This window comes from Chlamydotis macqueenii, chromosome 18 (assembly GCF_036417535.1).
Source record: "Chlamydotis macqueenii isolate bChlMac1 chromosome 18, bChlMac1.mat, whole genome shotgun sequence".
In the NCBI taxonomy this organism is placed as follows: Eukaryota; Metazoa; Chordata; class Aves; order Otidiformes; family Otididae; genus Chlamydotis; species Chlamydotis macqueenii.
The window spans coordinates 7025005-7037813 of NC_141573.1; the positions used below are offsets into that span (position 1 = coordinate 7025005).

At 52.5% G+C, this 12809-nt stretch overlaps 1 protein-coding gene across 2 annotated transcripts in view; it reads right to left on the reverse strand.

Annotated features, from left to right (window-relative positions):
* The window catches only part of ACSF2 (acyl-CoA synthetase family member 2), a 36305-nt gene extending 25404 nt beyond the window's left edge, over window positions 1–10901 (reverse strand). Inside the window, exons 1-4 of one of the 2 annotated variants that reach the window (XM_086762460.1) lie at window positions 10756–10901; window positions 4246–4441; window positions 3046–3174; window positions 1960–2013 (exon numbers count right to left, since the gene is read on the reverse strand). In XM_086762460.1, coding sequence (XP_086618586.1) covers window positions 1960–2013; window positions 3046–3174; window positions 4246–4441; window positions 10756–10850 — 474 coding nt within the window. In that variant the 5' untranslated portion in view covers window positions 10851–10901. The remainder of the gene's footprint in view (window positions 1–1959; window positions 2014–3045; window positions 3175–4245; window positions 4442–10755) is intronic. The other variant, XM_086762461.1, reaches the window with a different exon arrangement.
* Window positions 10902–12809: the final 1908 nt, after the last annotated feature.

Consider the following 12809-nt stretch of genomic DNA (forward strand, 5'->3'; position numbering starts at 1 on the left):
TTTTTTTTTAAGTTCTTCAGTTTCATTAAGCTTTTCCACCTCTTTTAAAAGCATTATCTATTTTGAAAATGAAAGCATTTTTCATTCAACCTTTATGCAATACTGAAACAAATCACTTTAAGCACTCCAAGAACTTCTATTTCTTTTTCAGCAGAGGAGATTTACTGAATCTGACCCAGATTTGCAAACTACTTTCATCTTCCAAAAAATGCATTCTTGTCAAATAAACTATTTACATAAATGACTTATTCGCCTGTTTTCATTATTTTCCCAAGGCCTGTGAAATAAGGAGACCAAGGCTGTGCCAATAAATTATCTGTAAGTCCCCTCTGGGGTTTGTCAGAAGGGAAGACAAACATTTGCTCCGTTTTCTGGAACAGTCTGCCCAGAACTCAGGGACGGAGTCTATTCTGGGATGTTTTGGGCCTTTGTAACTTTTTACTTTTAGTTCTTTCAAACTGCTATTCTGGTTGAATTGGCTTTGCAAAACAGATGCTGTGGGAGGAGAGGAGCTTGCAGGGCAGATGCTGTATGACAGAAAGGTCTCTACGTGGGCATCTCCCACTTGGCCTCAACTAGAATGGCAGCAGACCCTTCTCGTATGAAAGCTGACATCAGTTTGCTTTTACAAAGCCCTGGAAACACAGGAGGAATCAGAGGAATGGTTATTCAGCAGGTATTTCTGAATACACCAGAGGGATGGAGCAAGGAAGGGACTGGTGGGATCCAACAGACAAAGCCCTGAAGTCTTCAGGGGTTTTGTTGTGCAAAGAAACAGACAAACAAATAATTAGGGAGGTGAGGGACACCAGAGATCCCAGTGGGAAAGCTAGGAACACTAGAAAACCTGGGAGGGTGAGGCAGGAGTAGTGCCCAATGGAGCTGGAGCGCGTTTCTGCTCTTACCCCAGCAACTCCAAGTTTACACTGGAGGAGAAAAGTCAGAGCAGAATCCGACACACAGAGATGGAAAGGAAAATAAAAGCCAGGTTTCACTAGGAAAAAAAAGCAAAGTACTGCCGTTTACATTTCCACCTGTGGAGAGAAGCAGGAGGTCACTCATGCTGGGAGACATGCTTTGCTGCAGCACGTGTCCAGTCCTAACGCATGAAAACCGGAGTGACACCGGTGACACCACCTTACGAGGACTAAATGAAGGATGAAAGGGGAACTCAAGTTGCAGCCCAGCAACCGAATTTCAGTGTTACTGACGCAAGAGAAAAGTCTCTCTTTGCTGCTAGAAATTATCCACTTCTTTCCAGGTAAAGCCAGAACCTGGATGGTGCTGGGAAGATTTAGATGTGGTTCCAGCTCTTCTAGTATCAGCCTTTGATTTAAAGCTGGGCAAACCACAAATAAGCAAGTTAGCTTCTTCATCCTAGGATTAACTTCTGGTCATCAAATGTTTAGTAGCCTGGATTCCTTATTACTAAGGAGCCAGAACAGTTTAAACTGGTTGGTGCTCTGTACTTTGGGAACTCAAGCCCAGACAGGCATAGAAGGGCGGCAGAGGCAGCCACAACCAGAAAAATGGCAAGCAGTGGCAATACCTAGGACTTAAACCAGGTTAAACTCAAGGCCAGCAAGGCCTGGGACACATTTGGGAAGGAGAAAACAAGCTACCAACTAGGCTGGTCCTTTCTGCGCCTCCCTCCTTTTTGTTTTCAAAGTTAAAACCCCAGATGGCGATTTTTTGCCCCAAGGGGGAGGCAGGCAGGGCGGCACCGAGCCAGGCAGGGCAGTCGCGTGGTGCTCTTCCTCCCAGGCAGGATGGAGCGCGAGCGTGGGCGAGTGAAAACTGATTTAAGAGAGATGTTGCCTCCAGAGACTGCAGCCAGGCTCTGCGCTCCATGGTCTCTGCTCTCCTGGCTGCCAGCTTCTTGGGTAGAACAGTCCCTGGGTCAGATACTCTGTTTGTACGAGTTCTCCTAACGAATCCATTCGCAAGCGCCGTACAAACCTTCTTGATGACAAACTCCAGTTCAAGGGCCTGGTAGGCTGGATTCACAGATACCTGAAGAGGGAGAAACAAGAAGGTGGATCAGTTACCCTTGCCTTGAAAACCCTCTCCCCTGACACATCCAACAGAAAAGTTCTGAGGGACAAGCCACACGCAAAGACTCTCCTCCAACACACAGAACTAAGAGCTCACCACCACAGGGATTTCACATTCACCAGAAAAAAAATAGCTGCATCCTGTGTTTGCACGAAAGAAAACAATCAGAAAAGAGAATCAATTTATGTGAGGTCAGATAATCACAACAAAGTTTCAGAAACTGAAACCAGACTCCCTGCCAACTCCCAGGCACACCTTTAATCCACTGAACTGCAGATTCAAAACTCTAAAGAAAGACAGATTTCTTAACAGACAACCATGAAATACCAGCTTTCTCCTGTCCAGCTCTCCACAGACGGAGCATTGGCCGCTGGAGTTGAGCTCACCATCAGGTTTGTGCTGAGCCGTGCTCCTCCAGCCTGTTCCCGTGTCTTAGCAGACACTGGGATGAACCGTGATGGAGAAGATGGACCAGAAGGTACAGCACAGTCCTTACTACGGTGCACTAAGATGCATTTTGGTGAATGTGCCAGATCACACTCTCAAATGAAAACTGTCTTTGGGAGACATGCAACTCAGACTACATTTTTAAGGGAGCGTTTGCACCATGAAGCAATACTGCTTCTATTTAGGGGAGATCTAAATAACTGCTAACTGCTTAGGACAGCAGCACGCTACATAAAAACAGTCCTACAGGCAAAAGCCTGTCTCCATCCATCACCAGCTGCCACAAACTAGCCCCCAACACCCCATTTGCTGCTGCTCCTTCCTCTGCAGTCTGCTTTCCTCCATCACGGAGGACAAAGACGCGGGAGGCTGCACAGATCTTGTTTACAAACTGGATTCAGTTATAGCCAACGTGCTGCATAAGAGCACGGAAAAAAGAGACAAGGAACTTTACTCTCCAGAATCTCCTATCACTTCTTTGTCTCCGTTTCCTTTCCCAACGGGCTGCTAAAAACCTCGACACTGACACAGCAAACTTCTCACCAGGATGATTCCTGCCTGGGCCGTTGCAAACTGCATGAGAACCCACTCGTATGTGTTGGGACCCCACATTCCCAGCCGGTCTCCCTTCTTCAGGCCAAGGGCTAGGAGCCCAGCTGCTGCCTGGTCCACCTGTAAAATACAAAATGAGAGCCTGAGGATCACACACGGCGTGCAGTGGTTGATATCTGTCACCAGGCACTGCTTTCTGGGGAAAAAAAAGCATCTTTTTTGTAACTGAAATTGGACAGAACATGGTGCTGCAGCAGCATCTTCTGAGCCACAGAGCACAGCCCAGCCCCTGCTTAGCAATTGACTTAAACTGTAAAAATAATAAGCACGGAACAACACAACAAATCAGGAAGGAAATCAAAATAGGCAATTAAGTACAAATATTTGCAAATTTATCCTTGCCCAAAGGCTATTTAGTGTCTAGCTCCTCATTAGCTCAACTTACCTGTACGCTGGGCTCATCTACACCACTGCATCTGCCTCCATCCCTCACTTCTGAAAGGACTCAGGTGAGGAAAACCACATCAAGTGATCCCAGTCTGGGATTCCTATCCTCATTAACTTGAGTTCAGCCCCTATATTAACGTGACTACTTTACTTTGCAAGATGGTAAGCGTGTTTCAGGTCTGCAGATGTACATATAAATATTCTGAGGTATTCAGGAAAATTTTTACAGTTTTGTTATGTTCTCATATGAATTTATTACATCTACCTTGTAGGAGAGATCAATTTGAGGAACAGCTGGTCTCTGATTTAGTTCTGAATTACAGCTTACTTTTTAAAATCAGGGTGAACACAGCTAATCTCATTTATCTGAATGGGTGTAACCGAAACACTAGTAAATATATAAAAAGAAAACAACCAAACAATTATTCCTATCCAAGATTATAACATTGACCTTGTAGAAGTGTTTTTAGGCATGAAAGTTCATTCTAGAATATTCAGCAAGCATTTTACATATGCTGTCTTCTCCCCTTGATCTTGAGACTCTAAGGAGGACAAAAGCAGCAGACGCCCATTGGTGTGTGCTGGGGGATGCCGTCACCCCCTGCCCAGGCCAGGATGAAGATTCGCCTACGCCACACCTCACTCCTGAGCTGGGCGATGAAACCGTTTTCCATTTCTCCATCGCGCCTGCTGCCGCTGTCACCCACCCGCCTGGGGTCTCTGAGGGGCACACCAGGCACTCACCTCCTCTTTAAACTGAGCAAACGTCCTCCGAACCCCATCTCGGCAGAAAACCAAGGCGTCGCGGTCTGGAAACCGCTCGGCGGTCTCGTCCAGGCACTGGCCCATGGTTTTGGTGAGAAGGGGAATGTTTAAGGTCCCCTGGACATAGCTGCTGGTCACCCGGTGGGAGGCAGAGGGCATTCCTGTGTGCAGGGCGCTGCGAAAGAAAAGGATAAGAGTTTATTCTTTAATACAACCCATCGATACAATTCTCACAGCCTGGAAGGATCATCAACCCTCCAATAGCACCAGGAGCACCCGATGGACGTCCCCGCACCGGCGGGAACCAGAAGCAGCCGCTTCGGCAGGTCAAGATCAGCAAAGGGACTCGGAAAGCACGTACAGCAGCTGGGCGGGGGCACTGGGCAGGCGGATGGCAACCCCAGCGTACGCCCCCAGCATCTCCATCCTCCGCTGGAAACCAGGACCCAGCTCACTGGGGAGGAAGGAGCCTGCACCAGCCCCGCAGAGCGGGCACAGCCCGGCCCCACCGCCATTCCCCAGGGTGACAGCCACCCGGACGTTTGGGGATGTCTGGACAGATGGACTCTGCTGAGAGATGGCAACTGGGTTTGGTCTTTCTGCAACATCAAACAGTGCAAATAACTTGGAACGCAATAAAAACGGTTTGTAGGGAAATTCCCCCCACTGGCTTCTCTCTGCTGGCAAGAGCAGATGACTGAGAAAGAGAAAGCTGAGATTAAAGTCAGATCTGCCATTTTATCAGGCTCCAAAACAGTCTGCGGAAGGAAACTCTAATCTTGCACAATAAAAACTGTTTAGAGGAGTTCAGAGAAGCTGAGCTGTAACCCAGTGGCATTTGCTGGGTGCGCGCGTACAACGGCAAGCGGGCTGCACGTGCTTTACGATCTCCGCCAGCCCGACTGCAGGGAGTTTATGGTACTGGAGATGGCATCAATAAAACGGGGAGCTACCCGAGAGACGAGGGGGGTGAAGTGCAGGGGCAGTAACCCCGCAGGCTGCACCCACAGGGGACGGGAGGGGAGGGAGGTGTTCAGCAGAGCAGCACCCGGGCAGGAACGGCTCGATGGGGTCCCGGAGAGGAGCACAGAGACATCGGCTGGAGGCAGGCTGGGGAGGGAACACAGTTAGGAGAGGCAGCAAGAAGAAGGTGAGGGCAGGGCGGTAGGGAAAAGCGGTTTTTTTTTAAAAATAAGGCTTTCACTGAGGTCTGATCATGAGTGGAAAAGCAGCGACCTCCCCTCAAGCCAAGCTCCCGGCCATCCACCACAGTTCTTGTGCCGGTTTCTCCCTCCACCTCCTCTCTGCCCCAGCAGCCACCCCCACCACGCTGCCCTCCTCCCCAGACAGCCTCCTACTTTCTCCGTCCCTCCTCACTTCTTCCCTGCCCTCACCTCCTCCACTCCCACCTGAGGGGATGACCAGCAGGGACAGGGTTAAGGGACACGTGTGGGGTGCACGGCTCAGAGGGGATGCCCTGGGTTTGAAGTATAACTGGGGGGATCCCTGCCCTAGAGCAGAAAAACAGATCAGCCTGAACCCAAATCTCCCCCAATTCGTAACAGGATCAATACTCTGCAAAGGCTCAGCACCATTTACCACAAAAGATTTGTTTTCCTGCCCATGAGAAGCAAAACCAAGCGTGAAGTTACTTCCTCTGCGGGGTGGAGCTCAGTCTCGAGAGAAGCACAAACCAAGATTTTACCGCCTGGGGGAAGTTTTGCTCTGAGAGCTGAGTGAATGGCCTGATCCTCTTTCCCCACTGCTTTTTGGCAGATGATGAGTTGTTCTGTCCCTGATGTCCCTCCTAGCAGGGCTCTTGGGCCGCCCAAGGCTGTAGGGCTGCCTGAGGAGGAGGGAGGCCAAGTGCTAAACTGAACTGTCGTTTATTGTTTGGAAGCTCCTGGGCAAGGCACGGAGATAAACGAGGAGATGAAAGAAAGCTCTGCAGAAGAAAAGCCTTTATGAATACGGGCTATAGAAAATAAAGGTTGAAAAAGCCCTTCCTAACCCAAGGGAAGGACGAACGCTCCTGGGAAAGCAGCGAGAGCCACTGCAGCCCGCAGCCGCTCAGTTTGAAACAGCAACCGGAGAATTCCCCGGCCCACAGCCACAGGGTGCTCTTGGACATGCGGCTCCAGCCGCTCACGTGGGCAGACAAGGAAACCGCAGGCTGTTTGCAAAAATGTTTAATGGAGACAAGTCACACTCAATCTCTCTAAAGCCAAGCTTCAGCAGAGCCTGTCCCTGAACAGCCCGATTTCTCTGCCAGCTGAGGCACAGAGAGGTCCCGGCTCGCGCCCGCAGCCCGAGAGGGGCTGGAGTGACCAGAGCAGCTGCTGAGCTGGTTGCACAAGCGCACTTTCCCTGAGCACCATCTCACTGGGAACCGAGCAGGCTCGGCACTGGGCTGGAGGGGGAGCAAGTAAAAAACAAGCGTTTCATGGACTGCAGAGTTCCTCTGGGGACACCACCCAGGGAATAATTGGTAAAGAACTCTGTCCAACATATTGTCCTACTGCATGACTGAAAAAACAAAAAACAAAGCCCCACCACAAAAAGAGACTGGGGAGGGGAAGGAAAACTATTAGAATATTCAGATTGTGAGAAAATTCAATCAAAGCCCAAAACATCCAGCTGAAACAGCCCCCTGCTCTCTGCAGCCAGCCTTCAAGAGGCACCTGCACAACCCCGCGTTGCTAATGATAAGGGTGATATTTTACACGGCAGTGTCTTGGCAGAGCCCTAGGCAGACCGGGCTGTCTGGTCTTTCTCTCTCCATTTTTTATCAGGCCTGGAGAGCCACAGGGTTTCGCTGACGTCACGGGAACGAAACTTTCACGCTGAACGCAAGAGGGTGCAAAGCCAAACAATGGTTCCGCCTCCAGCCTTGATGGCTACCGCTTCCTCCCGACCCCCAAACATGGGGATAAAGAGCAGCAAAAGATGCCTATACAAATCCCTGCGCCCCAAACCACTGAAAACACTTCTGGTTCCCTTCACAGTGTGAAAACATGCGCAGCCTGCTCTCGAAGGTCCCGAGCAATCACACTGTCAAATGAAAGCATCAGCAGCTTTGAAATGAGGGTCTAAGAAATCTCACACTCGTAACCCAGAGTCACTAACTCGTCTCAAGAAAAACACCTCACATGGTTTCCTCAAATACATTAAGGAAAGCAAAATTCACAGCCCACAATTCATAGTTTGAGCTCCCTGAATTCCGTCTGATGCTCTCAAGTGCTTCAGCATTTCTGTATCAGCTATCTCCTGGCCATGACAGAAGTGACAGGTGTGGGATAAATCACAGCAGGTCGTTGGAAGCACCGGGGGCCAGGAATGTAGGGAATGAGGCAGACATATGATACATTCATTATCAGTAGCATCACACTGGAAAAAATGTAGGGTGAGTCTCCCTCCTGCCTACAGCAAATAGCAAGTGTGTATATCTGAGCTGAAAGAATGTATCAAGAGATCTCTACAAAGAAAGGGTCCAAAGGATTTAGAAATAATCTTTTTGTTCATCTTTGTTACAGAAAACAAGTAATTCACCCTCCACCTCTTCCTAGGAAGCATCTGGTACTGCTGGAGACAAAACAAGACCACTGGTGGAATGGTCTGATATTACAGCAGCTCTCATTTCTCTGCCTCAGCCAGAGGAGAGCTCTGGTGAGACCCCCCTGCAGCACTGCATCCAGCTCTGGAGCCCCCAACATTAGGAGGACGTGGAGCTGTTGGAGAGGGTCCAGAGGAGGCCACGAAGATGCTCAGAGGGCTGGAGCAGCTCTGCTGTGAGAGCTGGGGCTGTTCAGCCTGGAGAAGAGGAGGCTCTAGGGAGACCTGAGAGCGGCTCCCAGTGCCCAAAGGGGGCTGCAGGGAAGACTGGGAGGGACTTTTGACAAGGGCAGGTAGTGACAGGACAGGGGGTAATGGCTTTACAATCGAGGGAGGTAGAGGCAGACCGGACATAAGGAAAAAAATTCTTTACACTGAGGGTGCTGAGGCACTGGCCCAGGTTGCCCAGAGATGTTTCCAGGTGGATGCCCCATCTCTGGAAACATTCCAGGCCAGGTTGGACGGGGCTGTGAGCAACCTGATCCGGTTGGAGATGTCCCTGCTTCTTGCAGGAGGGTTGGACTGGATGGGCTTTGAAGGTCCCTTCTCACTCAAACCATTCTGCGATTCTATGAAATAAAACTCCCTTTGCTCCTGGGTGTCAGCACAGATTGTTAAACAGCACTCTTGAAGACCACGTGCCTTCTGTTGGCACCACATCCCAGCACAACAGCCTGCAGTGCCTGCAAACAAGCCAGCCTCAGCACGCAGCTGCTCCTGCGAAACTCCCCAGCCCTGGAATTCAGCGGCACAACCAAACGGAGAAGCATCAGGGATCCGGGGAAAATGCATCCCCCCCTCCCCACTCCACCTCCTGCGAAAGGCAGACAAGAGGCTGAACACTGGCGGACCCTGACGGCAGCAAGCAGGGACGGTCAGACCGAAGCAAGCAGTCTTGCCTAATCCTGGGAGCTCTTTGCATTTATCTCTGAACAGCCCCAACTAACATTTTAAAGTTGCTGATAACAGATAACCAGCTTCACTTTCCACCTTTAACTCTTCACCAGCCTCTGTAGAAATTATCAGAGGGGACCAGAGATGAACACAAGGCAGAGACCTCAGCGTAACCTGCTGTCCCCTGTGACCAGCCCACAAGCGAGCTCCTGCTCTGCGGCGGCGAAGGACATTGACCCGGCCTGCGGTGCCATCCCCTCGGCGCGTGGGTGACAGGCCCTGCCCTCCAGAGCTTGGGAGCCGTCCAGACTGCAGAGTTCACGCTGGGAGAGGTCTATGGACCCCCAGCCAGTTCCTTTGTTCATGGACGTCTACCAGGAGCCTCACCCCAAAGAGCAAGAGCATAACACAACTGCAATAAAAGGGTGGTGAAAGTTAACCCTGCCCTGTCCTTACCTCTTCTTTACTCTTTAAAACATCCCTGCTGACTAAAGAGTTAACCACCTTCCGACTGCTTTGTTTGGTTTGGTTTGAGGAAGAATCAAGTCCCCAGTGCTTTCAGCCTCCTACCTCTGCAGGCTTTTTCGGTGACATTTTCCACTACGACTATCCTCCCCTGCACTCTTCCTGCCACAAGGATAAATTCTGCTTAACGCTAGGAACAGCATTTAATAAACTTTTTCATAACGCTACGAGAAAGAGTTTACTCTTCTAAACACGCTGCCTTTTTCTCCAAGCGCTTTGTGTTCCTGCCCCTTAGTTTCACTTCTGGGCTGGATTCCAAACTGCAGTGAACTCTTGTTGTGCTTCCCTCTGATCCCGTCTCCTAAGAACAGATTCCAAGAGGGAAATCTCAGCTCCAGCTAGGGCTTCAGTCACCTCGCTCCCAATTCTCACCCCAGCTGAAACGAAACACCCAGACCTCACTTGTGGCAAAACAAGGGCTGCTCCCCACGGTCCCTGGGAAGTGGCTCCCTGGAAGTGAGACCTCCCGGTGAGCATTAGGCGCCGAAAACCAGCTTACCCTTCAGAGCCTTTCCCAAAGCCAGTCGCTTTCCTATTGCTGTTCTTTCCCACGAACTTGCTCCAAGAGGCAGCGTTGAAGAAAAGCAAGGCAAACAACTGGCCTGAACCGCCCAAACCCCAGAGCTCCTCCGTGCCCCAGGCCTGTCCCCCACCACGCAGGGGTCCGCACAGCTGCGGGTGGACAGGGACACTGCCTGACAAAGCCCGCGAGTCAGAGCGCTGAAGGAGGATGGAGAAGCTGTTGATTAATTTCTCGTTACTGCAGTCAGGATGGAGCTGCTGCACAAAGGAAGCTCACCCCTGGGCACACGTTCGCGTCCCTCCACAAGCTGGAAGGGGCTTGTCCCTGTCCCTGGTCCCCTCCTAGGCTGGGGAGGGCAGATCCAGGGGACACAGCCTGTCTTCTGCCCCTTTGGAGGGGCTTTAGGGGAGCCAAGGGACCACACACAGAGTGAAACCTCCAGCTGAACCTGCCCTCCCTCCAACCAGTCAGCTGGGCACCCGCATCGCTCCGCAGCTGCCCTAAAGCCCCCGTCCCCCATCACCCATGACGTCTGTCCCCTAGAGGCCCCACCCCTGCTCCTACAGCCCCCTCACAGCCCTCCATCCCCTCTCCTCTGTGGCACTCCGTCCCCCCTACAGCCCTCCACCCCCTGTAGCCCCCATCCCCTCTCACCCATGGCTCCCTGTCCCCTGTAACCCCCCATTCCCAAAGCCCTCCTTCCTCTGTAGCCCACATCCTCTCTTGCCAACAGCTCTCCACCCTCTACAGCCCCCCACCTTCTAAAGCCCCCATCCCCTCCAACCCACAGCCCCCTCTCCACCCTCTATAACCCCCCCATCCCCACAGCCCTCTACCCCCTATAGCCCCCATCCTCTCTCACCCACAGCCCCCCATCCCCTCTCACCCTCGCCCCCTCCGCCCCCCTCCCACACTCCCCCCGCCCCGGTCCGTACCTGCCCGGCGGGGCTCCCCGCCGCCCGCCCGCCCGGCGCAGGAGGCGCAGCCCGCGGCGGGGCAGCGCTGCCAGCCGCACCGTGGCCATGGCCATGCCCGCGGCCCGCCGGTAACCGGCAGCCCGGAGCCCGGCCCTCAGCAGGCGGGGGCGGTGCGCACCGCGGCCCGCCCCGGTCCCGGTCCCAGCCCCGGCCCGGGCTCCGCTCCGCCTCGGGGGCTGCGCCTGCCCGGGGCTCCTCGGCGGGGGCGCGGAGAAAGCGCCCACCCTGTCCGGGGGAAATGGGGGCTCCGGGCAGGCAGGGCGGGACGGGGACCCCAGGGCACTTGCCCCGTCCTCTGTGAGCCCCAGGGCGCCGCATCTCCATCCCCGCATCCCCCCCGCCGCTACCTCTTTTTTTCCAGGCTGCCCCGTCAGCCTGTTTCTACCGCTGCTGCACCCCACACCCCAGCTGAGACGGATTTTGGCGCAAAGCAACCAAAACCACTCACCTCCAACTTCTCTCCACCCGTACTGCTTGGTGCCTGGCCCTGTGGGTCACTAATTTATTTCCAGCCCTGTCCACTTAACGAGTTATCACAGATACCACCTCACTACCAGCTCCGGGTGCTCCCTGGGTGCCGGTGCCCCGCTAAGGAGGGAAGAGAGGCCAGCAAGAGCTGCTCCAGAGCCAGGCGGACCGAGATCCTTGCGCCCAGGTGAGGAGCCCTAGGGTGCTGAGCTCTGCCGAGTGCCAACGCTGAAGGCAAAGAGGTGACATACGTATCGTTCCCCACGTAAAACGACCAACAGCCTTTCCAAGCATTGCCTGCAGTATTGGCCAAAAGCTAATTAATCCACGTGAAAAGGCTGAGGTATAAATTTGAGCGCGGAAAATGATCTGTGTCTTTTAAATACCGCACGAGCTTTAGCCAAACAGTGCTCTTGGTGCCGGCCCAAGACGCGGGCCGCTTCTGGCACAGCCGCTGACCTGCTGGGCGGTCGCCGGCTGCCGATTTGCGGCTCTGCCTGGCTGGAAGCCGGAGTTCTGCGTGTCTGGAGGCAGTGGGTCTGTAGCACATCAGGTGCAATGGTGCTGATGAACAAGGGCATCAGTATTGGCCTCAGGATGGTGAATCTGAGATGCCAAAGCCATACAGATACTCGTAACACAGCCATGTAGTGAAATACTGACCAGCCAGACCTCTGCTGTTAGATGCTTGGGTTTAGAATCAGGAAGGATTTTCCCCCGATGTGCAACTTGTTCACAAGGAGTTTGTTGGTGACAGCATTTTCCTTGGTAGGGGAAAGGAGATTTTTGCCTTTGAAATGCGAAAAATTGGCCGTGGCTGCAGAGGGGACACGGGGTGAGGCAGGGCAGCAATCTGCTGAGGCTCTGGGAATGTCTCTGGCCCCCCAGCTGGCACAGGCACCTCTGCCGCCGGCCCACGATACAGATCGTTAGATCAGGGTTAGACTGACAGCGCTCACCTCGCTTCCCTCTGCAGTCCCTGCTCCCTCTGCTTGCAGCCTCCCTCTAGCAGAGCGTGCAAACGTGCCCCGTGTTACGGTCCGGCTGTCTCGTGGACATCTGAAGTCCTTTTTGGACCTGCATGGGAGCTATTTACACGTCAGCCCTACTAAAAACAGTAGCTGGGTGAGATTATGCATTTCTGCAGATGATGTAAGGCTGGACGACATTCGTGGCCAGAAGTTGTCCTTGCACCGTTTCGGCACAGAGCAATTATCTTTGTCTGTACTGCAGGGGCATCAAAGTGTGCTCGGTGTTGTATAACCACAGAGAAAAAAAAAAACAAACATACAAACCTGGGATCCAAAAACCTCTCACCTCTAATAAATAAAAGTAAAGCCAGTCTGATCTTCCCGTGTTCGGATCATTCGCCTACAGGGTGAATTCCGGTTAGGTATTAAACCAAGAATTGTGCAGAAGTTAATGCGACCTTGACGTGTGGGTAACATTTGCTGGAGATTGTCAAAGCAAAGGCAGGCTGAACCAGTAACACTTTGAGTAACCAGTAACACTTCAATACCATTAAAGTAAGACATAATTTCTTT